The 26,364-nt window shown below is 44.4% G+C and overlaps 1 protein-coding gene and 1 long non-coding RNA gene across 40 annotated transcripts in view; one reads left to right on the top strand and one right to left on the bottom strand.

Annotated features, from left to right (window-relative positions):
* Positions 1–987: 987 nt before the first annotated feature.
* CACNA1C (calcium voltage-gated channel subunit alpha1 C) overlaps positions 988–26,364 on the bottom strand; it is a 492,189-nt gene continuing 466,812 nt past the window's right edge. For 18 of the 36 annotated variants that reach the window (XM_065036483.1, XM_065036269.1, XM_065036398.1 and 15 more), the window contains 12 exons: positions 25,349–25,445; positions 23,074–23,176; positions 20,779–20,880; positions 19,225–19,352; positions 17,985–18,119; positions 16,730–17,082; positions 15,829–15,855; positions 14,379–14,507; positions 13,799–13,908; positions 11,630–11,733; positions 8,693–9,016; positions 988–8,422 (listed from right to left, as the gene is read on the bottom strand). In XM_065036483.1, the coding sequence (XP_064892555.1) occupies positions 8,126–8,422; positions 8,693–9,016; positions 11,630–11,733; positions 13,799–13,908; positions 14,379–14,507; positions 15,829–15,855; positions 16,730–17,082; positions 17,985–18,119; positions 19,225–19,352; positions 20,779–20,880; positions 23,074–23,176; positions 25,349–25,445 (1,909 nt within the window). In that variant the 3' untranslated portion in view covers positions 988–8,125. Of the gene's footprint in view, positions 8,423–8,692; positions 9,017–11,629; positions 11,734–13,798; positions 13,909–14,378; positions 14,508–15,828; positions 15,856–16,729; positions 17,083–17,984; positions 18,135–19,224; positions 19,353–20,778; positions 20,881–23,073; positions 23,177–25,348; positions 25,446–26,364 lie in introns of all 36 variants that reach the window. The other 18 variants (XM_065036245.1, XM_065036237.1, XM_065036273.1 and 15 more) reach the window with 3 other exon arrangements.
* On the top strand, positions 8,344–23,558 carry LOC110357331 (uncharacterized). Of its 4 annotated transcripts, XR_010467297.1 has the most exons (4): positions 8,355–8,434; positions 21,369–21,491; positions 22,579–22,749; positions 23,007–23,558. It is a non-coding gene; the product is annotated as an uncharacterized LOC110357331 (long non-coding RNA). The 4 variants fall into 4 exon arrangements; XR_010467296.1 differs by having other exon boundaries at positions 21,369–21,444; positions 22,579–23,558; XR_010467291.1 differs by having other exon boundaries at positions 22,579–23,558.

Genomic DNA, 26,364 nt, shown 5'->3' with positions numbered 1-26,364 from the left:
TGTGTGGGGTTTTTTTTGCTGTGGTTTTCACCTCATGATTTTCACACAAAGACGTAGCCTGGCCTGGGAGAGCTCGGCCAGGTTTCCCGCTCAGTGAGGTTATGAGCAAAGCTGAACCGTTTGCTGGTCTTTGACTGACAGCCAAGAGCATGACACTTTCAGATGGTTTTGTGGCGACAAATGTCTAACTGAGGGCTGGTCTGAGCCTGGAGATAATGAATTTGGTGATCGGTCTCACACACTGATGACCTCCACAGGTTTTAATCACCTCCTGGGTTTTACCATTTTGTGACACCACTAAGTGATAGCAGCAGCAAAGCCTGCAGTTCTTACATCTGCATGCAAGGCAGGAAAAAATATATATACACACATAACTGAAAAAAACATTATTTTTTTTCTATAGACACTATTTACCTCACCGTTATACCAACAAACTTGGATTACGCTATGATTTATAGTGCCGCGACAGGAAATACAGTGCTCAGCTGGCACTGCAGTGTAATTGCTTGATAAACACAGTAGAATAAATTTGATTGAAGAGTAAATGTGTGGTGTGTTACTTTTATCATCCCATTAGCTTTATGGCTTGTGTATGTACCAATTACACTGTATTTAGGCTGTGGGCAGTCATATTTTGATGCATACGCTTGGTAAAAAAAAAAGAAAAGAAGAATCCTGTGGAGAAAATGTTGTGTGTGATTAGGCATGAGTCACACTTTGGACATCATGACATGGCAGAATGTCTGTAGCGACAACAGTACAAAGCGTGGTTGGATTTCTCAAGTTACTCTTTAACGGGGCAGGCTGTGACTGTCCAAGATTGCTCTGCAGGTCCTTAAATACACAAGAGAGCCAATGAATGGCAGTGGGACTGGTGAAGGGAAATAAGGGGCTGCGGGAAGCTGTCTTATTTTTCAGCCACTGCCGAGAGAAGGGAGCAATGTCAAAGGAGTTCTGATACCACTTACAATATTAAACAAATCTGGACATTGTTTAGAAATTTATTAGCAATTTTAAAATAACATCATTCCTTAGATAAAAATGCAATCTTACAGGAATATACATTTGTCCCACACAGAGATGACCCTATACCTCACTGGTGGGCCATTCACTCTAACTTTCCTCTGTTGATTTTAAAACGTGCGAGAGGGCAAGACGGACTCTGGCACTGATGACAGGCTTACATGACGGTTACAAACTGTACAGCATTATTTACAAAAGCATTTCTGTGGGTTCATGAAAACTAGATATAAAATTGTGGAAGGAGGTAAAGAATTGAGACAGGGAAGGGCTTGGGTGGAGTTGCAAGGGAGGATGGGCAGGGAAGAGTGGGAGAGGAGGTTCATATCTGGACTGATTTATACTTGAGAGAGGTCATTTTACAGCTCTGGGCAATTCAAATGAAGGCAAAACACTTATATTTATCAACATTTATAGCTGATGATCAGAGCAGGAAATGGTGCTCCAGGGCCTGAACTTAAGAGGTGCTGAGGAACCCCATCTTCCCTGAAGTCACTGGGAAACACAGGTATGCAGTACCTTGCCGGGCCAGACCCAAACTGTGCAGATACGGACCAGAAACTCTACCCCCCCCCAAACTTAAACAGTTTTGATCCTGCAGTGCTCAGTCGTTGGCGTGATGAGAATTCAGACTGAGAGATCAGCTCCTAAATTACACTTTCATTCCTGAAACTGGATTAGATCCCGACCACTTCTTGCCAGAATTCACCCAAAGCGACTTACCCCTTGCTCTGTCGAGCAGCAATCATTTGGAGGGAGATTTCATCATTCAGAATTGATTTTTTAAGGCAGTTTTAAAAGTATCTCCCCCTTTTGTGTGTGTGTGTAATGCAGCAATGTTTGTTAAAAAGATATTTACAATCTCACTCCTCCTCCTCTGAAATCATCCCACATTCAAACTGTCGAGACTGAATAAGCCTGAACCAATCACTTCTATGAGCGATCATAAGGTTGATGATATATAGGTAGTATTGGCTGCCAGCCGACCTAGGTGCTTGAGATGGGAGCAGACTGGCTTAGGATGCTTAAAATACTAGAAGCATTACAACCTATTTGGGAAAAAGCTTGCATTTTGCCTGGCTGGGCAAAATGAAGCAGAAAAATACATGGATTTCATCATCCAAACTGTGAGGCTAATGAGTGGTGTCAGAGCTTGTGGGACTGTCTTGAATAGGAAAATGCTTCGGAAAGGGGCTGTTCGAATGCTGGCAGAAAAAAAATCTGTTGTGGGTGGAGTGATGCCTGCTCTTGCCTGGGCTTGCCCCTGCTGTGCTGGGCCTGGGATGCAGCCACTAACCCTGGCCTAACTTAAAGGCTAGGCAGACCGCCTTGAACTTCAGGCTGCAGGAGCAGAGGCTGTCTGGGTGGTGTGGGGTAGAAAAACAACAGCATGGGAGCATGGAGATGATCTCCTAATGGTGCCTATCTAAGCCCTTGGTAATGCTTAATGAAGATTCCCTTATTACATCAGTCATTGGTGCTGCTTCTCTCAATTAGCCCTTTAGACAGGGACTTGATTAAGTTGCCTAATTGTCTCCTGCCACCTGAGGTCTCTGCCATCCACCTGGGGCTGGAAGCTGTGACACCAGCCCTGGGGAAGACTTGTGTCTTTCTGGACCAGCTGCTGCTGGCTGGGCAGAGTGCTGTAGGCTATCTCAAGTGGCAGTAGATGCCCACATTTAGCAACTTAGTCAAACCCTGTGCCCCTAAAGAAGACCTATTTTTTAATGCTCAAGTGTTAACAGTTCAGTCAAGTCTCCCGCAAAGGGCAGGGGAAGAATGGAGGATTTAACTAGAACACTAAAGTTTATGTCAGAAAAGGGCTTTTTATTTTCGTTCCAGTGTGATGCTACTGAAAGCAATTGGAGACCAGTCTGTCTTCAGCACAAGACATACCTCTCATCTGTGCTTCTGCCCTCACCTGCCGCATTTCAGGGTGCTGTAGCAGCAAGGCCATAGGGGTTTCAGTTGTTCAGAAACAAAGCAGCAACAGAGAACAAAGCACAACAGACCGAGGTCCCACTGGAAACCTTTTGGATCCTGAGTTTCCTAACCCAGAATAAAACTTTAAAAACTTCACAGCATTTAAAAGAAGAATAAAAGAAACTCTGTGCAGCTATTTAAATTTATATTTCTTTAGGCTTCTTTGGAGAAGAAAATTAATGGAGGAAAGATATAATCAATTTTTTCTGGGCCCAGATCTGTTTTCCACATTCTTGGCATGAATACAATCTCCTTGGCCTCTACTGCCCTCCATCCTCTTGTTAGCAAGATGGGAACTGGAACCTCTGACAGCCTTGAATATTTTCTTTATATGCAGTAGAATTTTCATTACGGGAACTGATAAAATCTCGCTGCTATCAGAAGCCCCTGACTGGATTTTCCTTGTTGTATCACCTTTGTTGTGCTCCAGATTCCCTGTTTAGTGTTCCTCTCCCCCAGGCTGCCCCTGTCATGGGGACAGTTGCAATGGGACCATGTGTATATCTTCAGATACTGGGTTTTGTCTCAGTAGGGCTGCTTCACTTCAGCTCACTGGACTGACGGGTTGGGGTTTCTCACCTACATGCGTGAAGCAAGGCCTTCAACTTCATCTGTGACACAGGTGAACAACCCCACAGGCTGGTGCTGCCGTCACCTCTTATGATTGTGTCTGTGTGCAAACGCGCATACATTTCATACACCAATCTGAAACTATCAGTCAGAAAAAACACAGGAGCCTGGCTGAGACCCATACAACTGTTATATTGGCGTCAGTCTAAAGAAAGCAATGATACATTGCTTTGGAAATTATCAAGAAATGTAAAAAATGCATTTGCCCTTTTTTTGTTGTTGTTGTTGTTGTTGTTGTTGTAGTCATTGGGGGCAGGGTTCTGAGTCAGAAAACAAAGCAGAAATAGATGCGATTCTGTACATGGCGCCTCTCTGGCTGTCCCTCCGTGCTGGGGTGTGGTGGGCAGGGTACAAAAACAGGCGGGACCCCTACAGTAGCAGCAGCATCTACACCATCATCGTTCACGTGTCCAGCTGAAGAGGCAGATGATGCAGAAAAGGTCTGTGGGTAACATAACTCCAGCTCTGGATCATAAGTTCCACTTTCTTCCCTGTCACATCAGCCACACAGAAATAAGGAAGGAAAAAAGAAATGCACCCGGTGTGGCTGGCCCAGTACTGCCTGGAATAATGAGCAGGAGTGATACAGGGAGGAGGTTTGTTGTTTTATAAGAAACGTCTTTAGTCTGCAGTGTACTCTTGCAAGTCAGAGATGCCCAGTGGCGAACAGCAGGTCGCTTTCCCCATTCCTTCCATGCCACTCCTCAGCCATCAGTTGCTTCAAAGCTTGCATCCACAGTGCAGTGATTGTACCCACCATCCACTCCCGTACACAGGGAAAGAAGGACACTCCAGGAATTAAACCTGCCCCCACCTTCCCACCGTCCCCCAGACTCCACCTCACTTGAAGGAGGCAGTAGCTCTTTGCTCAGGCCTGTCACAATGTGCACATTTGAAGTACCTCAAATGAAAAATAAAATATGCTGCCCTCCCCAGAAAGAGAAATTTGGACAGCTGGCATCAGCAATTACTAAATTTAATGCTTGCCCCTCAAAACAAAGAAGTCATCTGCATTCTCTGCTAGCCACGTGTTTGCCACTCTACAGGACCTAAGGGGTCTTCCAGCAGAGAGCAGGACTTCCTGGGGTCATTGTAGGCTCTGACCCCCAGAGGAGTCACAGGTTTCACCTGGAACATGTGTGGCACAATCCTTTCCACCATTTTCCTTCCCATCAAGAAAAATCTTAAAAGATGTTATGCACTGTCAAGCATCCAAATCACCCATTGCCACCACTAATTTAGATCAGTACCTTGTTTCTCAGGAGCAGAGAAGACCTCTGTCTCCCATAGGGAGGGTCAGATGGACTTTCTAGTGGAAGAAGATGAGATAGGGAGCCCTTGCACTGATTTAGTTTTCAGGAGCAGCTGGGCACAGCATTATTTCCTTTCAAGTAGCTTTGGAGCACTTGAGTACTACCTACAGTCAATTCTCAAAGGGAGATGTGCTTGGGTGGCCACCTCGGTACATGCATGAGGGATGGAAAGAATGAGACTCACTGACATCAGCTGGTTACTTTCTCCAGTGAAGTCCTGAATTAGGACTCTGATGCCAGATGGTTGTATAAATTGATTCATATTTCTCTAGTTTAAAAGGATTTGTTTGGCAGGTATCTTGAGCTGCTACTGGCCGGTTCAAAATGCCACTGAAAAAAGTGCACTGTCAAAAATATACTTTGCTATTTCTATTTTGTGCCCCAGAGAACTGAGAAGAAAAATGAGGGCATTACAAAAATAGTGTAATCAGCATACATGATAAATGATGTTCTCAGCCAGCTGCAGAAGCTCAATATTTGAATGAAAGTTTAGCTCTGAGTCAGATCACACCTCGTAGCTCAGCACTGATCTGCCAGTTTGTGAAGCATCTTGAGAAGGGAGAAAAAACAGCAGCAGTCTAGACAAAAATCAGTTGCATAAAATCTAACAATACCTGCCTGGTTTTTCAGTTTCTCTCACAGGTTGGGGCCATCTATCGGTGTGGGGAAAGTCAACAGAGGTTCACACTCTTTTGAGGGAAATATAACTGGGACATGCTGTGCCATCAGATGTTTTGTGACTTAGAATCTGACCCATCCACTAGAGGCTGGGAAGGGGGATTAGGCCGTGCCCAGGAACACAAGAAAGTAAAGTAATATCTTCATCTCGACCAGACTGCAGCAATTTTCCTAAGCAATGATCCAGAGCTCCCTCCCTCACCTGCCCTCTGCTTTCAGTCCAGACTAGAGTCTGATAATTTTACTTTGCTAACAGTTCTGTCTCTTGCCTTTGCTTATCCCAGGATCCTCTTACGATTGATCAGGGTTAACTATTTCATAAAATAAATTAAAAGGAAGATTTATTTTCCCTTGTTCCTTGAATTGCTGGTGCCAGCTGAATATGTAGGATGGATCTGCCAAATAGGCTTGGGGGTCTTGCCACCCTCAAGTAGGATGAGACCTTTGGAGAAACTGAGCAAAAGGAAAGAGAACAAAGCCTGAATAAAATGTCCCGGTCTCGGGAAAAAAGATTCTCTACCAATAAAGTCATCGTGCATGTTTAAAGGGAGTGAAGAAGAACAAAAATGAACACAAGATATGCAAAATCAGTAACGTTCAACCTGTCAGTGGATTGCAGAATACTTACACCAGGTACACTTTGTTCATTGTACAAATTAAAAAAGGAAAAAAAAAATAGTACCCCTTTCCCCAACCACACGTAGAAAAGCACTTTAAAGTTCAAAGGTAAAGCTTGGCACATTCCAAATACGAAATGATTCACTTGACATGCAGCAAAATATACAAGAAGTGATTATTTTTTTTTCTTTTTTTTTTCCTCTTTTTTTTAAAACAAATTTAATTCAATTCATTATCTTTGCTTGGCACAATTGCAATTCATTTTAAAAAAATATTTGAAAAATACTGAAACTGACCTGAATTCAAGTATAACGGTTTCTTCAACAGAAACATTATCAATGCAATAGAACATCACACGGAATATATCGAAGCGTAACGCCTTCTGTTTTTTTTTTTTGTTTCCCCACCCCCCCAATTTTTTTCTATACAGTTTTAATGCCAACACAACTTACAATTATATTTTTAAAATTAATATTATTGCATTGTTTTTGCATATCTTGTGGAACAGAAAATGCAAAGAGTTACTGATTCCTCTTTCAAAAGCAGAGACAGTGGTTTGTTTTTGCATTCAAACGGCCCCAGATACAGAACTCCTGCAGCCCAAACCAGGATGTGGAGAACTGCATGCAGTTACACACACCCGCACGCACACTCGCTCTGTATTGCTCCCACACTCGCAGATATACTTAGCACTAAAAAGAACCCAAATCAATCACTCAAATGTGCAAGACTATATCAAGTGCATTGCCTACTATCTTTAAATTATAAAACAACAACAAAAAAAGGAGGTTTCAATTACTAGCAAATAAAATTACAAATTCTTGGTGTACATAATGCTTGGTAAAACTTGTCTATCATTATACTTCTACCAAATTTCAATGGAGAAAAAATAAAACAGTTTAAATAATACAGCATGGTCAAACCAATTTAACATTTGCAAAGGTGAAAATAAACCAAAACAAAAAGGCAGGTGATTACAAAACATTGTAAACACTCCCTTCTCCCTCCAAAAAAAAAAAAAAAAAAAAAAAAAAAAGTCAAAATAAAAACTGCATCATGCTTTCAAGAAAATATCAAACTGCAAAACAAGGAGAGATCCACGCAAGCCCACCACCACCTCAGCAAGTGCAGGGCAGGTTGCTCAGCCCCGCCACAGAGCCTGCTCCTCACTCTCCCATTGGCTGGCATGGCCGGCTATCTGAGCTTCGATTGGTCAGCAGGAGACTGCCTGAGCTCGGATTGGCTGGAAAGTGACTGCTCGAGCTCTGATTGGCTGGCAGCACTTGCTGCCTTAGCTCAGATTGGTTGGCAGAGACCGCTTGCCTGGGAGTCTGGGCAGGGACGGGCAGCGCCGACACCTGCCCCGCGGGCGCCCTGGGGCTTCTGCTTCCTCCTTCCCTGGGCAGTGCGGGAATCCAGAGCAGAAGTCCTCCTCTCCTCCCGCGTCAGAGGGCCTTGGCTTTATGGAGACGGTGAGGCTCATACAGAATATGTGCAAAATGATTCTTTTTACAAGCAAGGTCGAAAGACACCCGTTTGAGGCAGGGTCCTTTTGGCTAGGGCTGTCGGCGGGAGGCTGAGGTTCCCCTTCGCGCTCAGGAGGCAGCCGTCGTTCCTTGTGCAGGGACTGAAAAAAAGAGGGAGCTGGCTCTCCTCCTCCTCTTCCTCCTCCTCACTCTTCCTTCATGGACACGTGCTGGGGTTCTATCCGCTCCTGAAAAGCTTTCTTACACCACCCAACTCTGCGACTCGTCCCAACAGAAATGAATGAAGAACGCTGTTCCGGTTACTCCAGGTCACGAGAACAGTGAGGCACTTCTGAAACAAACCCATTAGGAACATTGAAACAAATAAAAAACCAGCATCGCTTCCAGCCCTGGCAACTACAGGCTGCTGATATAAATCCTGCTGTCCTTGAGCTCCTCCTGACTTTTTCTACAATCCGGGTTCTGCACCTCTTCCTCTTCCTCTCCTGCACTGTCCTGCCCTGGGTCCCTGCAGTTAGCAAAAGGCAAGAGGTTGCCATTGGGGCTCTGCTTGCTGTTACCATTGAGAATGTTGTCTGCTGCATTTTCCATCTCTTCTATCGTCATGTCACAGGCATCTGCAAGCTCCTGGGTTGTGACCTCAATGAACTTTGGATCTTGAGCAAACTGCATCAGTCCTTCCGAAATCAAGACCTTCAAAAGCAGGTAGGGAACCAGAGACAAAGATATACGTTAGTACTCTGCATCATCAACCCTGTTGCACCCCAAGACAACCCTCTTTACTGCTGCATTTTCCCCAGCACTCCTTCTCCTCCCATGCACACTGCCAACCCCTGCTGGGAGATGGGCTCTCCCACCCTTGGCATTGTGGGCAGCAATATATCTGTTGCCCTCCTCTTCCGAGGGCCGCGTTTCTAGTTGATCATGACACTGCTCATCTCCTTTGTGGCTCTGTAGTCTTACCGCTTCAACCAGGCTGCCCGCGCTGCCGTGAAACTGCCTGCTGCTCCCTCCGCTCTGGCTGGGGACAGTGAGGGAGACCGGCCTGGCTCTCCTCGGGCTGCTGGAGCCGGTGTCATCCGGGTACCGAGAGCCGCAGTGAACTGACGGGAAACTGCTGTTGAGCTTCTCGCTGGACTCTGCCCTGTCGAGACGCAGAGTCGGGATGGTCTGTTGCGGCCAGCCACGGCTGCAGGGGGTTGCAGGGGGTGTAGCACACAGCCGAGAAAACATGGTGGGGGAATGGCTTCGCTGGAGGAGGGGACTCAGGCCGGCCACCGCTAACGCCTGTGGACAGAGGAGGAACAACGCAGATGAGAACTTGCTCTTAGCAGCAGGGCTGGAATAAGGAGGTTCTGGAGAAACTACCCGAGAAAAGCCTGGAGGATCTTGAGGCTTGTGAAAACAGTTGCTAGCTCCTGGAAGGGTTTTGATGTTTCCTGTGAACTCATTTTGTAAGCTTTCCTTTAAATGGCATATCCTGCACTATTGCCAAGCACCAGACCGAAAACTCACACGACTGCAGTTCTTCAGCCCTGGAGCCACCGCACTGACAGGAGGGATGCAGCCTGGTCCCCACAGCCTTGCCAGAAACACCACCTCTTCTCCAGTGGGTGAGACAGCAATTCATTTTCCCACCACTGCCACCACCCATGCTGCTAGCTTTTACTGCCAATTGCTGTGTTTTCTGTTAGCGTCTACTGTGGAACCTGAGCAGATACCAGATGTGAATTTTATATGTCTGCAGTTGGCAATAACTATAAATCTACCACTGGATTTTAAGGCATCTGCTGTTGGTGGGAGGATCAATGATGATTATACTTCAAGCCTTCCAGTCCTTCCTGTAATCATATACACAACCTCTGAGTCATCCGGCCTCCTTTTATGACAAATTTCTCAAGAAACCTCTTGTTGCACAGGGCTGATCTGATGCCTTATTAATGGTGACTGCTGCCTTGTTCCGTAAGCAATGCCGTCAGAGTCATAAGCTCATCTCACAGAGCTCACTACTGCGTAGTACGAGCAAATGAATAAATCCATACAAAATACAAAAGCATGTGGATTGTGTCGCAGAGAATCCTCTTGTTTGGGTTGGGGTTAGTCTCATCCACCTTCAGATATCTGAAGGCTATGTGTTTAGTCTGAGCTGAGTGTGTAGAGCTGGGGTGTCAAACTCATTTTCACTGTGGGAGTGTAGGAGTAGTTAAATTTATACAGCCCTAACATTACATTTGGCCCTTTGAAGGCAACTGCGAGGCTAATGTGGCCCCAGTGAAAATAAGTTGGACACCTCTGGTGCAGAGACACCAGCAAGTCTCCTGTCTCCTTTGGATACCTACCTGAAAATGCTGTCTGGAGGACAAGACTTAGACAAGGCTTATACTTGCCCTTTGGAGATGTTCTTTGACTCTGTTGACCACAGTGAGACTGAACTGGCTGGTTAAAACTATGTAGACAGCTGACTTTAAGGTATCTAAAATGAAGCAAAACTCAGTCCATCTGCCACTGAAATCCTTGGGAACTGATAACCTTACTGCACTGATTATTTCAGCGACAGAAGAACAAAATAATAAATTATTAGTTATCTACAAGCTTCACCAAGACTATCTCAGGAATTAGATGTCAGATTCCTATCAGATTTAATTGAGGAAGCAAGCTGTTAAAAATTCATCTGTGTAAGTCATGCCCTGCAAGATATGATGGTTTCAGCACACCTCTTAAACTGCTGGGACTTCAAGGAGAGCCCTGGATCTGTCAGGCAGGACAAAAGAACCAGTTTCTCATCTTGTTGGCAGAAACATATATAAGGTGTTTTGTCCTAAATCTATGGTACTGAGGAGGTTGAAAGAAGCTCTTAGGGATTGCTTTGAGGTTCAGCTGCATATATTTACACGTCATGATGTATGAGTATTTCATGAGAATACCCCTTCAAGCATTCATGAACAACTCAATCTGTTGTGCTCAGCACAGGCAATCTTTCCGCTTTATGTTCTGTTCCTTCAAGGATAACTGGCTGGGAGTGGAGGTGAGAAAAGCCAGGGAGCCTCAAGTGCACTCATCTCTCACTCCTCTGCTAGGAGTTCTCACTCCTTTTAGCCCCTGCCACGTGGCGTTCTCTGCCCCTGTGGCAGCCTAAGGAGGTGGGAAGGCTGTTCTGCCCTGCCTCGGGGAGCCGCACAGAGCAGGATGCCCCACTTACAAGGCTGGCACCACCATCTGCACCTGTTTCTTTTATGGTGACAAAAGGTGGTATCATCAAACTAAAAGAGACAAATCTAATTTGGACTATGACAGCTGGCTAATCATCTAGGTCCATGCCTAAGCGTACATTTGCTAGGCTGCTGAATGCAGTTACAAAGGGCTTAATAGGCTGATTAGTTACATGTAATCAGTTTCAGTTTTAAAATGATTAATTACAGTTACTGGTTACCTTTAATATTAAAGTAGACCCTGCACATTTTATTCATGTGCGTACTACCATCAAAGTCAGTGTAATTTCACTGGCCCATGCAATTTGGGTAGTTATATTTACCTTTTAGCTAGGTGGTTGTTTGTTTTTTTTTTTTTTTTTTTTTTTTTTTTTTTTTTTTTGTCGTTGTTGTTGTGGTTTTTTTGTTGTTTGTTTGTTTGTTTCTTTTAACTCTTTCATGAACATCAGAAAATGATAACTGCTGACTCCAAAGGACATGTTCCTGTAGCATTCTTCCGGGAATGATAAAAATCCTAGGAGCAGGAATGAGCACGATGGCAAATACGATTTCTAAAAATGGAACCTTTGATATGGGTGAGACACTATCCCAAATGGTTTTTAAAAAGTTGGTTGGGATAGAATGGGGGGGGCACTGCAGATGGTAGGGTCCCAGTTACATTGCTGAGTACTTTGTGGTTATTAATGCTTACCTGATGGTGTACCAGATGCAAAGGCAGAACTGTCTTCTGCGAGACATCTACGCCCTGGTTTTTCTGTCTTTTCAGACACTCTAAGTGAAAAGATGCTCTTCGACCTGAAACAGCAATTATACACAACTGTGTCCATCACTCATAACATACGACAGGTAATCTGTTTTCAATTTCTCTTAGTGCAATCCCGTTGGAGACATGGCAAATACACCCACATTTTATGCTGTATCCACTTTTCCTCAACACCTTGCCTTTCCTGAAAGCAACTGTATTTACAAAAAGCAGTAAAGCATCATGGGCCAACCAGCACTACCCTCCAAGTAAGCTGCAAGATAAAATTCTACACCGTGATTTTAATTTTTCCTCTTTTAAAACACTGTCCTGGTAGACACCATGCAGCTCATTTCCTTCCTAAGCAGTGGCCATGTTCTCAGACCTCTCTGGCCCAGGTAAAGCCCTCAGAAGGACTGATGATGGCAGCTGAGGCTCTGGCGCTATGCCTGGCTGCACACAATGTACAGGAGGGGATGTCAGGCTGCTCAGGTGACACCAGCCTCCTGCCCGCGTGTGATCTTTGTCCTTTAGCTGCCAGACATCCCACAGTTTATGAGGCTGTGTCTGTAGTAAGGTCAAGTGGCAGTGAATTAATGAATGGTTGAATTCACTGGTGAATGGAAGCCTGCTTATATAGACATGAAGCATTTTCAAAATTTGGAAAGAAGGGAAGCGAAAAAAGCTTTTCTTCTTGTGAGAAAAAGCCCCACAACATTTTAGGGGGAACTATTAAAATAGTCGCATTGTTTACTTGAGATAAAATTAAACTTTACTTCTGTAAATATGAGAAGGGTACTTCCAATGCAGGCATTTAAAAATACTGCAAAATATGTTTATGAAAAGTGCACAGGCTTTACTTCTGAAGAATGGCAAATAAATCCAGTATTAAAGATAGAGTTTCATGGCACACTGAAATACTTTGAGGACTTCCTGATCTCATTGGCAGTTTTCTAAAGAAGGAAAAAAATTAGGATTCTGAAAATAGTAGGTATCTATAATACTGATTTGTTGAGAAAAGGCCCTCTCAGAGGTTGGAGGAAATGTGTTATAACCAAGAGAATGAAAGGTACAATGCAGATGAAAAGTATTTCCTCTTTCTAGAGAAAAAAAACTAGTAAAACAAGTATGATATCACTGTATAATTATTCACTAGCATGTAGTTAATGAAGCATTGTATCAAGGACTGACTGCAAATTCGGCCTTAGATATAGACATAGGAATTGTTGTTACCTAATATTTTAAATTTTGAAATAAAGGAAATGCTTTTAAAATACTCAATTGTACATGCATCCTGAAGGATTTGAGTGAAGACTCAGTAGTCTCACTTTAAGCATCCCACTACCTAGTCTGTCACAGTTTTGGTATGAATATATTTTATAGATTATGTATTTTATAATATATGTTATATATTATATATTATGTATATTTTATATACAGGATACTTTGTAGTTTCTCCCCCAAATGTTCCTTTTCTCCACACCAGTACTCATGAAAAAGGCTGAAAAATATTCTACAAAAAAGAGCTCATTTTCTTCTAGCGTCTCACATTTGTCCTGGTAGTTTCATGAAATCTTGTGATTCATGGATTTCGCCTGAGCATGGTCTGCACACTCAAGCAGTTGAAAATCTCCAGGTACAAACGCAACAGAAAGCAAATTTGTATTGTATTAACTTAATCTGAAAGTCACTGTTTTCTTTATAGCAGACAAAAGAGACACACTCTGCTTCCTCCCTGCTGAATACACACAGAGTAGAACACCATAGGCTCAATGTTAGCCCATCCGGTGACTCCCTGGTGACTGTTTGGAGAGCCTCCGGTGTTCTAATAAACTCCCCTAATTCACAGGCGGGCTTAATCAAACAAATCACGTGGACTATCCAAACAGCCATGGACTATCCAAACAGCCACAGATTCATCTGTTGACTGAGCATACAGCCAAGAGAGTCATGTGCATGATCGCGATCATATGCACGCCATGGGATTCCTGTTCTCATAAGTTACATGCAGCAAAGAGCAACACCAGTGCCCACAGACACTGGGATTCCTCCAGCAAGGGGTGAGAACTCAATAGAGGCAGAGGAAAGCACAGCCCATGTGTTGTGCTGGGAGGTTACCTAGTGCCGAGGAGCACAGAAACCCTTTCTTCGGAGAGTGCCGGGTGTCCTCTCCTTTGTTGTTTTCTGGTGGAGTGAGTTGTCTGTTTTCATCATCTTGGTATGCAAGCCTGGAAAGGAGAACAGACGGATTCTAGAAAAGCAGCTGATATTGGACAGAACAGCCCCTCTTCCAGCAGGGAAACCAGAAGATCATGCTATCAAATGGATGCAGTAGTGAGCTAGCTTCAAGCTATAGCTGATCCAGGAGCAGTAATAAGAGACCATGAGGAAGAGACCGCTCTAGAGACGAGATTTGGGAGCATTAGATGGTAGAAGGGAACATGGGGCAGGCCCTGCAGATCCAGATGTCTCACTCAGAGAAGAAGGAAAATTCTAGGTGAAGTATCTTTTAAATGTTACTTCTCAGGGCTGAACTGCATTAAAAAAAAATAAAATTCTGATATATGAGTTATCTGACTAAAGTCTTCTGGCCTTACCCCATAAATTGAAATTTCTGTAGGAAAATGTCACCTTTTCCCACCTCTCCCCCTCAATTAAAGAACCACCCAAACACCTTGACTAAAGCTGCAAAGCTCACATTTCGGTAGAGAGCAGACTTGGTTCACTACAGTACTCAATGTCTTCATTCAAATTTTCATCATAAGTCTCATCCTGAGACACTTCCTCTTGGCAAACAATTGCCAGCTGGCTGTCTCTGGAACTGGAGCTAATGAGCAAAAAAGACAAGTCAAGATATGGAGATGGTAAAGACAACCTGTTATAAAGACAAGAATGACAGGCTCCATCTGTCTTAGTTTATTATAATGTTGAAGAGCTATCATAGAAAAACCAGTGACTGAGCAGAGCTGCAGAGTTCACAAATACAAAGAAACAACCTTTGTCTGTGTCCTCTTCCAGAGGAAGAGTTTCTTAAATCAATGCTGAACAATAATGTAAACATATTATTGTAATTTGTGACTACATGTACTCTATAAATGTGCATATCGCACTGACTACATTTCCAAAGATATACCCCACTGAACTTGAAGTAAAATCCGAGGTGAGCTCTTGGAAATACAGCTTTTTCCCTTGTTGGAGAAGCCTTGGTTATGAATTTCAGAGAAGCCTCCTAGACACTACCAGCAGCCCTCCTGTCAGCTCTGTGCTGTATGGTCTCTGCCTCCCACATCCTGTACTCTGCATCATCTCTCCCCTCTGCCTCCTGTTCATGCTCTTGTTCCTTGCTGTCTTTCCCATCTTTGGTCCCTTTTTCCTCCTCACTCACTGCAGAGTTCTTCTGCTGAATTCAGCTCAAACCCCGAAGTGTGACAGCCCTTAATTCCCTGTTTGCTTCCTCCTTGTCCCTCTGTTTCATGTCTCAGCTCTCATATTCAACGCCATTCTGAGTTTGTGTTTTCTGGGGAGCAGAGTAAAAACTGAAGGTAGCGTGAATCTTTGAAATACTGACATGGAGGTACTGGAGCCAATGTCAGCCTGTTACTGGCATTCACAATGTGGCAGGTTTTTTTCATCTTCCATGGATTGGGTAGGAAATGTTATTTTCTTATTTGGTTTAGGCAAAAAGCACTGGGAGAAATGTGCATATGCATGGTATAAAATAGCCTGTAGGACAGTGCGGGAATCACCTTCCTGCTGAGGTGGGAGGCAAGTAAAACTGCTAAGTTACTCAACAGTTTCTGTTTAGCCAAAACCATACAGGATTTTTGTATGAACATGCCAGGGTGCACGTCACTGTGCTGTGATCAGAGAGTGCCTAGATGCATGAGCCCAGCTAGAAACTCAAAAAAACTACCCCAAAATCTAGAAACTAGCTAGAAACAGTCCATGCATCACTACCTGCCTGTGGGCAGAAAAGCCCTGAGTTGGGAGTATTTTCTAGAGTTGTCATGGTGATCATTACTTCTTTTTCAGCTCTACTGATACCAAAAAGAACTTTATTCAGCATTTATGGGGATTTGCACTTTTAGTGGGATGAACAATGGGTCTTACACCCAGAGAGTATTAGAAGTATGAGGGAGAACACGTACCGTCCCAGTGTTTCGTAGTAATGCGTCCTAATTCAAGGAGGGTGCCCAAGGAAGCAAGGAGAGAAAAGAACACCATGTTAGCAGTGTCACATCAGCACAGGTCAGCAAGGGGGAAGGCAGATGGTAACACATGTTGGGCAACTCCTGTGGCCTCCCTCAGGAAGACACAAAATAGAAAAACCACTGGACTGTTTATCTGGGCAATTCCGCACCCATTGAATTTCCTCTGTCCTTTACTTGGGCAGCATTTCTCTGGCTTTTCACATTGCCCACCCCCTGTACTGAAAAAACAAAAATAATCCAGCTCCTTCCTGCTGTTACTGAAAGGGTTAAAAAACTCCCCACTGACAAAACTGATACTCCTTTCATATTAGTTATCTGTGTGCAGACAGCCTGAAAGCCATCCAGAGAAGGGGATTTTCTTTGCTTTGAACAGTATGGCATCTCTGAAAACCTTGCCTCCCTCCTCCCAGAATGCCTTTGGTGACCTCTGTAGAGATGTGACCCACTGACTGAAAAACCACTGACTTCTACAAAGCTCCTCCTTGGACGCTTAAGAGATGAATTACAGTCTCTTTCTCTGTCAGTCACCAGTTGATAAAACACTTCCCTGGGGTGAAGGAGGGATAAATAAGGCTCCTTTTGGTTCTTACAAAGGTTTCTTCATGATAAAGCCCAACAAAATCAAGTGTGTGGGTCAGTGAGAGTGCTGCTGCTTTGCAGTGGTCAGCTAATGCATATCTGTTGCACCGTGGGCACAAGTGGAGAACCAGAAGGCTCAATCCAGGCTGCAGGTGGGTCAGTGTCTGGTGGGTGACTGCAGAGAGGCAGCAGTGCTCTGGTGCTTACATGCACGTTTCTCTCCCTGGTCCTTTGACCCACTGTCTGCTGTGAAGCTTACCTTTTGGAAGGTAGTTTCCAAGGAGCCTCCTGCACACGTATGGTGGGTGACAAGGGGGTTCCGTGGCCTTCCACTGTGCTGACAGTGCTGGGGTAGCTGGGTGGGCTGGGGAAGCGGCACAGGGCAGTGTTGTTGGCATTGTTGATGTTGGCATTGGAGCCTGAAGATGAGTAGCTGCTGGGAGTGAAGGTGGAGTCCACCAGCTTCTCATGAGATGGAGACTCGGTATCGCCTTGGTTGTTGCCAGACTTATTGATGTGCAAAGGTCGCTGGGTGGTGAATGTCTGGGGGAACGCACTCCTGCCATCACTTTGGTAATAGCTGACATGGTTTCCAAACAAGCCTCCAGCTCTCTGTCAAAAGAACATAAATGATTTCCCTTTGTGCATGAGAAAATGTGCAAGGGCGCTGGTGTTTCCTGCTTAGCCTGTTGTTGAGGAAAAAAAATGTGGGGATGAAAGTGTGCATGATGGCACTGGTCCTCTCTCTGCCAGGGTACAGTGCAGGGACTTCTCTATCAGAGAAACTGGGAACATGCAAGCTGGGAAAGGTTTAGCTTTCTAAGATATTTCAGAGGACTGGCCAGGTGCATAGGTGAGACATCAGTGCCTCTACACCTCCCACCAGTCTTGGAAATGCAGGACTGGGTAGGGACGCAAGAACCAGGTAACTGCTGTCTGGTTTTCACAGTGCAGTTGCAAAGGAACATTTTGGCATGAGAGGGAATTTGAGAAGAGCATCAGAAACTATTAATCACCTGAAGGAACAAATGGAGAAAGATTTAATGAGCCAGTTATGTTACTGTTTAGACGATGAGTAATGAAAAGGTCTGACAGCATCTTTCTGTAAGGAAAGGAGGAAAATGCCAAAGAAGAGGAAATATTACCAGAGGAGACAATTACAATGAATAGGAATGAAATAAGAAAGAGAAGGTTTAGGTAACTTGCTCAGAAAAATCTTTCCTTCCATAGAAGCTCTGTTGGATTCTGGTGTACTTTTTAGAAGACTTTGGCCATTCTCCTTCAGATTTTATTTAGGTTTTATGAGCGAAACTTCCACTGGGAAGAAAATGGGATAACAACTGTGCAAAGATCTCAGGACCTGGCACCCTGACTCCACCACTCTGTTTTCTAGTAGGGTCTAGAAAACAAGAAGGAGGAGTCAGCTGAAATACAGGGTGCATAAAAGAGAATGTAACACTCTTTGAGCTCAGCTACTGGTCTAGCCTCAGCGTGTAACCTTGTTCAGCACCTACCCGGAAGATATCATCTTCAGAGGCAGCAGAAACAGCTTCTTTCATGGCCTTATCCAGCTCTTCTTCAGCTGTAAGGTCTCCAGAAATTGCTCGTCGGATCTCTGGCCCAATGTCGTGAAGTGTGCGCAGACCAGCCTGCAAAACAGCAAACTATAGAGCTTCATATCTCCGAGTGGGTATATGAGAAATAAAAGCAGTACTATTTCTTCCTAAGCACTATGGGGTCCTTTTACTTAATAGAGCATCCTCACCTCCTAGAAAAACACCAACAAATTCTGTTCTTTCATCTCCAGCTTACTGAGGGAGAAACCTTTAGCAATCCAACCCAGGAATGTTTGTTGCTAGTCCCTTGGCTTCATCACAACGGGACATAGACATAAATCCACAGGCTTGACTAAGCAAGTCTGCATGCTTTCAACTTCGGGTTCTCAGATCTACAACCAGAAGCCCTAGAGCAGCCACAGTTCCAGCTGAACCATGTACTCTTCTTTTTAATCAGTAGCTTAAATATGGATTTAATAACTAAACTTCTGGCATCTGGACCTGGACAGTCCTCAAACCCCTGACTGACTGAAATCTGTTCCAGAGAGTTCATCCAGGGAGGTAAGCTGTGGGTATGCCAAGACCTCAGTCTGTATCTGTGCCTGCATCGCAGCACTTTCTAGCTTGCTGGAGCTCCAGAATCACCCTTCTTTCTTACTCTAGACTCGAGGGACAATGGGGCTTTCTCATTCTTTCACACAGCCTGGTAGGCCACCCAGTGAACATGTAGCACAGTGGGGAACAAATCCCAGGTCTTAGAGCATGATGTCCTGTTTGCTGGATGGCCCTGGCATCCAGTAATGCTTTGTGCTTTTTAACTGATTTTTCTTCTTGGCAACATGCTCTCCCTGACCCTGTTATATTGAGTCCCCTCAGAAAGGGTAGAATGAATGTGGTAATCAGTCAAGTGTCTGCTGGACACTTCATAGCAGTTCTCTAAAAGGAACCCAAATTTCAAATATTACCAGCAGACTGATAAACTGTGGATATACTTCACTCGTGCCTTCTACCTCCAGCTATGGGATGTAGCCTGTGGTACATACATGCTTCTCCAAAAGGATTGATGTGGTAATTCAAAGGGTCTACAAGCTCCTTTCGAGTAGGGATAACCCGTTGCAGCCCCCAGAATGGCTGAGAGGGAAGTGGGTTCTAATGCCTCTATTGTACCACCCCTGTCCATCCTATGCCCGCTTGTCACCTGCAAGGAGAGAGCGTTGCGCTGGGAGGGCTTGCCCACCAGGCCCTGTTCTTTACGTTTCTTGAACTTTCGGAAATACTCTTGAATCAGGAAAGTGGCGTAGAACTTCCCAACTGTCACCTCGTCATCTGGAAAGTGGTATTAAAAAAATGTTAACTGAAAAAAGCAACTGATTTTTAACAGTGTGTTTGCTAATGTGAGGCTTGCAATTCACAGCAGAAACACTAGGTACCGCAGTACATCTCTGCTTTTTTTGGTATCAGGATGCAGGACTAAAGGAAGGGATTTCTCCAGAGCCAGTGCTGTAAATAGTCTGGAGGAGAGGTGCATATAGCATCTGGATAGACTGGCTCTGCTGGCAGAGAATGCCTATAACTATGCACCTTTGCATGTACAGTGGTTATGGTGAAGTGCCTCTAACCTTTGCAGTCTCTGATACTGATTTACCATGTAGGATCTTGCTAGCAGCGGCCTCCCAGTCTGCGTCAATGCATGCTGCTCTGTCTTGTGATAGCCTCGGGTAAAACATATTCAGAGTCTGGGCTCACCCACAGCATCTGACTGACCATCCACCCCAGACCCGATCTGGCGTTTCTCTGCATTGAAATTCTGCCTGTCTGTGCCTAGGATGGGTATGAGCGAACTTAAATTATGACCTCTCCCCAGAAATGCAGTTGTGGCTCAGTCCTTGCTGTGTTCTTACTCAATATGAACTGCCAATGAGCCAAAATGTACACCGAGTTTTTATCCAGGTAACTTTCCTTCCTTCTCCAAACCCACTTGAAATTGTATAAGACATGATCCACTGACTTCAGAGTGGGCTGAGCAAGGTTTGGGATCTGGCTGCAACTGTGTTTTGTGTTATAGACCCTGGGACCACCTGGAAGGTCAGTGAAGGTCACACTGGATGCTCATCTATTTGGGCTCTCAAAAAGCCCAGTAAATGAGTCACATAGAGGCCTTGTAATTACAGCCCATCGGGTACACTGCACAGAAACCCGCAGCAATCAGTTACATCAGTTCAGACTGGCTGAAGATTGTCTCCAGGTACGAATCTTTGACAGGTATCATAGTAGAAAGTAGTAACATGACATTAAAAAATCCATATACCACAGTAGAGGCAGATCTGCTACATACAAAGGGGTTATGGGAAAGGTCTACATCCTTAACTTGAGTGTAAAGTCGTATCTCTTGTGCAGTCAGATCCTCCCTGGAGCTAGTTAACTCTGCCTGCTTCCTTTGCCCCCAGCAGGCACTAGGTAATGTCCAGGGGAGCAAATACCTATGATCAAACAGGGGCAAGATCTCAGAATGAAGGTTTCTAACTCCTATTTATACATTTCTTCTTCCTTCCCTGATTTCTTAGCAGTAAGAACATGGTAGTCATGTTAGTACAGGTGAAAACAGATCTTAGCCTGATGAAATACAAGTAACAGCTTGTAGAAGAAAGCCTGTCTTCCATATTCTACTTGATGATCATGAGGTGCAGTAGGACATGTCAGGTTGGGAAAAAGACAAAGAGATTTGGAGACTGGGACAAGATTCTGCACTCACCACCTGCCGGGGGCACCACCTGGTCCAGCAGCTTCATACTAGTGCGCTTCCAGATTTTCTTAATTATTGCCCTCAGCTCTTCATTGGCTTGCTCCAGGTTACCTGCAGGGTGAAAAATCATTAGAGACAGGAATTAAGCAGACCCTGCAGAGGAGCAATTTCATGTCTGGCATGGCAATCTTAGGAGGAAAATATCAGAGCTTTTTCAGTAGTGGAAAGTTTTGGGCAAAGAAATGCTCTGACTGTTGCTAAAGATCCCTCACAGCAAGAGGTCTTCTTCCTAAATATGCATAGTCATCTCAGGGTAGGAAGGTGACTGTGTCACTAACTGACAGTCTGCAGTGACCAGAAACAACAGGACTACGGTGCTACTTCCTCCCAAAAGCAACGATCTCATCTAATACTTCAGATTTTAACTGAGATCCAGTGAAGGTTTAATATGATGAGAATAGAGGTCAGTTAATGGAAAACTACAGTTTGAATAATGCAAATATGAGTAATTGATGGTAAAGATACATCTACAAATCTGAAGACTTGGGCCTGCTTGCAGCATTTCTCAAGAATTACCTGTTGCAATCTTTGCCTCCCAGCAGGTATCAAGTTCTTCACATGATGCCAAGAGTCTGCCCTGGGGAGTCTGCATAGTGCCCTGACAAGGCACTCCAAGTATGTGCAAGGCTTTCACTGTCTGACTCAGAGGACTGTCCCAAGAGGTTTGTGTTTATTCTCTGAAGAACAGCAGAGGCTATAACAAGCCTTTTTGTAACTGTCTGAACTTAGACTTTACATGTTCCTCTAAGGGGCTCTGAGCTAAATGAAGCATTAATTACACACTACCCCTTTGAGAGTGAGTGAAGCAGATTTGATTTATATCCTTTCCTTCTAGATACCCATTTCCTCCCAAACGACTCAATTTCAATTTTATTTCTTGATTTATGTACATTCAAACCCTTTATAATTGAAGCTCTCCCTCTAGGTCTAAAAAACCACTATCTTGTCCTCCTAAAGGTGCCTTTCCTGCAGCTTTGCTTATTGCTCCCCAGCATCAAGACTCGTCAGTGTGCTGCTCAGGGCTCTGCGTGGCAGTAACTCTCTCTGAATAGGATGCAGTAAAGACAGGGACACTAAGGAACTTGCTGAGGGTGAGAGAGGTGAACAGCATCAAAGGCAGAAATCTGACTCAGGAGGGCTCTCAAACCACTGCTCTTACCACATACAAGATCCTGCTAAGGCAAAAAAGAAAGCAGCTTGAGGCTTTAGGTGGTTTCGCAGGAGTTCACTGGAAATGACTCTGGGAGTTTGAGCCTAAGATGGACAAGAAAAATGAGCCCTTCTTGGGTCTCTGTTTCGTAAGGCACAAAGATGTTCTACAATGGATGGGGTTGGCTTTTTCCTCAGGAAAGCCTCTTTGGCTACAGTCAAATTCTGTTTAGCACAACAACCAAGGCCTTAATAAAATTTTTAAATTTTACAACTTTTTTTGGCTCAGCTGTCACTATAACCCTGGCACAGTAAGCTAGGGTTCTGCTGGTCTCTGCTTTCCCATGCCTGAAAGGTGATGCAGCCACTCCTGAGACAAAGGTGTTTAGCTGTGAACCACAGACCTACAAGCTCTTTTAGAGCATCTCATGAATACATGAAACCACATTTTAACTCTGGACCAACATCTTTCATCACAGCAGGTGACAGAGTGCAACAAAGAGGACAAGCTGAGCCCAAAATCTTGTATACTTTCCCCAACTACACCTGCTGGTCTGTGCAAAGCTATTAACAGTCCCTTTGCTTCTCATCTGTCTTTAGGCCTACAACACCACCATCACTACAATGTGACGTTAACTCATGCTAATGAAAGAACAGGAGGAGTTTTAGTGAGGTGAGACCCCCGAGTCCAAGCTCTTTTGCCTCTCTTACATTGGAAGATAAGTGACAACAATCAAAAAGTGCCCCAGCTCTTTAACCAGTTTGCACAAGGTGAGGCTGCTTTGCTCTTCTTCCTTCCTCTGATTGCTGTTTGAGCAGACATTATCTAAAACTTTTAACTTTGAGACCATTGTAAAGGACGTGATGATGATACCATGTGAAGCACCAGATTTCTAGGTAAGTGCAAACATCATTCAATCCCTAGAAGATATTATTCCTTCAAACATTTTCACATTGCTTTTATGTGCCATGTGCTGCATATGAGTAATTGGGATCATTTTACACAAGATGTCCTTATTGCATTCCAGCGCAGCACACTTTGGTGTGAACACCACTCAGCTACCTCTGTACCCTTGCAGTCAGCAAGCTTCTTACCTTCTGTCTTGATCCTCAGTGCTGTTCTGACTAATGCAAAGAGAGTGGCATTGAACATGACAGTCCCATCACTGTTCAGTGGCATATTCATGGAGACAAGACGCTGTGGAGTAAGAAGAAAGACAGCAATGATACTGCCAACACATGGATTGAAGCGTGCTCTTCCTTGTGCCCTCATGATGCCCTCCAGACCTGCCATCCCTCTTATGTGAACATCCATAGCCTGTGGATTTATTTACACAATTATAAATAAGTGCTTGTCATATCCACTGATGGTCCTGACTATGATGTGTTTACCATGGGGTCTGTCTCACATTGCTATAATAGATACCCTGTTTTATTCAATGGGGCTATCACTTTCTAACCTTTGTGTTGCCCAGCGGCCAGTGGGCATTTGCCCACAGTGTATTACGTGGACAGAGATTTTTTCCAGTCCCCAAAACATTTGGCTTTTAAATGACACCTTTTATTCTTATCAGGAACAAACTGATTTTTTCATGCATCGTAAAGCACCTGCAAACTCGCCTGCACTAAAGGTGTGCCAGGTGCAAACGTATATAGAGAGCCAGAGTCTTTCTTTAGGTGACAAGCTTGGAGAAAGGGGATTAGCTGAACCTGAAAACTGGTCTGCTTTATCCAGCTGTTCCCCTTCTCCCTTTTAAAACTAGGCTGTGTCTGCAGTAATTCTGTAAAGCCATGTAGGAGAGAGTGCTGAGTACTGTTGCAACTGCAGGGTGAACTTCAGTAAGACCAAGACCATATGTCTGGAACAGATGTAGCTGAGTCACCAGATCTTACGTCCTTACTTCTGTCTCAGGAGGCAAGAGACACCAGAGACTTGGGTTGAACTCTTACACTTCCAGGGGTTGATTTTGTTCAAGCTCTGTCTTCTGCCACTTTCATGTAACTGGCCTGGTTTAGCACGAAATTGGAGGAAAGGGTGTCATCCCCCATCACTACCAGTGCAATCATAGACTGGAGAGTTTGAACCAGGTTGAGACAACAAACGGTTGCTAGACAGCAGACTGAAACGCGTCGGCAGTGGGCCACAAAAGTCATATATTTCTGTGTACAGGCCTCAGGCTTTGTGTTTTGCTCTGTGAGTGATATAAAATCAACTACAAATGTCACATACAAATACTGGGACTTGTGAGGAGATTAACAAAGAACTTAAAGTGAAGGAAGCATGAAGGTTACGAACATATCATTATTCACTAGAGAGAGTACTTCTTCATATCTGTAGTCTCGCAACCAGAGAAATGAGCGAGACATTTTCACAGAAAATCTGTCCCTGCCTTTCCTGTATTTTAATACCACGCACACCTTGCTGTTTAATACCTATTGATTATTTAAGCAAGAATCACAGAATGTTAGGGACTGGAAGGGATCTCGAAAGATCATCTAGTCCAATCCCCCTGCTGGAGCAGGAACACCTAGATGAGGTTACACAGGAATGTCTCCAGAGGAGACTCCACAACCTCCCTGGGCAGCCTGTTCCAGTGCTCTATCACCCTCACTGTGGAGTTTCTTCTCATATTTAAGTGGAACCGCCTACACTCCATTTTGTACCTGTTGCCCTTTGTCCTGTCATTGGTTGTCACTGAGAAGAGCCTGGCTCCATCCTCCTGACACTCACCCTTTACATATTTATAAACATTAATGAGGTCACCCCTCAGTCTCCTCGTCTCCAAGCTAAAGAGACCCAGCTCCCTCAGCCTTTCCTCATAGGGAGATGCTCCACTCCATCATCTTTGTTGCTCTGTGCTGGACTCTCTCCAGCAGTTCCCTGTCCTTCTTGAACTGAGGGGCACAGAACTGGACACAATATTCCAGGTGTGGTATCACCAGGGCAGAGTAGAGGGGGTGGAGAACCTCTCTCGACCTCTCGAGAGATGGCACTGCGCTTTTTGTGCACTGCTTAGCCCAAATAAAATCTCAGAGATACTTCTACTTGCCCTGTTATTTCTGTCTTTCCTTATCTGTCTTGGGATGTGTGTCTGATACCACAAATATACGTGTGGTTGATTCAGTGCTCGATATTTGAGAGCTGTGGTTATTATCGTGGATGCTCTCTCCTGCCTCAAGAGAGGGCTGGCTGGGCTCTGATGTCTCTGATGAGCGGACAACCTGCCTGCTGGCGACTCTCCTGCAGTTGGGCTGGCTTATTGCCACCCAGAGGAACCGTGGCACCGGGCTCGGCTTGGAAATGCCACCATGGGCTATTGAGTCGCTGTGGGTTGCAGCCTTTCCCCCACCAAGCTATGGTGTGCCTTACTTTGCAAGCCACCCGGTGAGGGCAGAGCTTCCCGAAGCCCAGTGGGGGCTGGATTCGCCGGAGCAGGGTCACCACGTCCAAGTGTTTGATCCGTCCCCTGAAGAAGAGAAGACAGTGAGGGTCACATCCTCAGCATGGGGCGACTTGCTGAGCCGCCTGTGGAGTGCAGGTGCAGCTAGAAGGATCAGCAAGATCTTTCCAGCCCCACGCCCCCTGTAGCCTGGGCGAAATTGGCATTTTAAATGCCAAATTACAAAATCAAACCAAACTAAACAACAACCCCATCCCCCAAACAAACACAACAACAAAAAACTCCCAAAACAAAGCAAAAACCCACATGAATTTAAAGCATAATACCAGTAATGACACAAACCATTAAAAACAATTAAAACCAAAACAAAACAAACAAAAAAAACCCAAAACTGTTTCAGCTTCTGTTCCTTTTGCCCTTTCTGCTTTTGTCTGGTCTTCTGTTTTTGTTTTCTCCTTTCCTCTAATGGTTCTTTCTAACATTATTCCTTTCACTTATTCTGGAAGGATTTTTAATTTATTTACCCAAAGTTATAGGAAGTATAAGATTTTTTTTGTCCTTTTGTCATTTTTCTTCTTTACCTAAAATGGACTGTAACTGTACATATGAAAAATACCTGTAGTTGAATGCACAATGTTTTCATGTCCTTAGCCAACAGATGTAATTTGATTACAATGTGTCCTGCCTGCCTGTGTAGAAGCTGCAAAACTAAGGGAAAGGGTATAATGTGGAAGGATGTGAAACTGAAGGATGTGAATAGCTGAAGGTATTATTTCAGGCATCTTGCATTCAGTGCATTCCTCAGGATTTGCCCAGCACTCATGTAACTCCCACTGGTACAGAGAACCCAGCTGTCAGTTATACATGAGTCAACGCTTGCAAGAATTGATGCCAGTGTTTTGAATGCTGCAGTTCCTCAGTGCATGAATGGACAATTTGGGGTTGTCACCCCAGCACACCTATGCCCCACCATCTATGGCTGTTT

Source organism: Columba livia, chromosome 1, assembly GCF_036013475.1.
Source record: "Columba livia isolate bColLiv1 breed racing homer chromosome 1, bColLiv1.pat.W.v2, whole genome shotgun sequence".
NCBI lineage: Eukaryota > Metazoa > Chordata > Aves > Columbiformes > Columbidae > Columba > Columba livia.
Note: the sequence above shows the minus strand (reverse complement) of the source record. Positions and strands in the feature narration are given on the sequence as shown.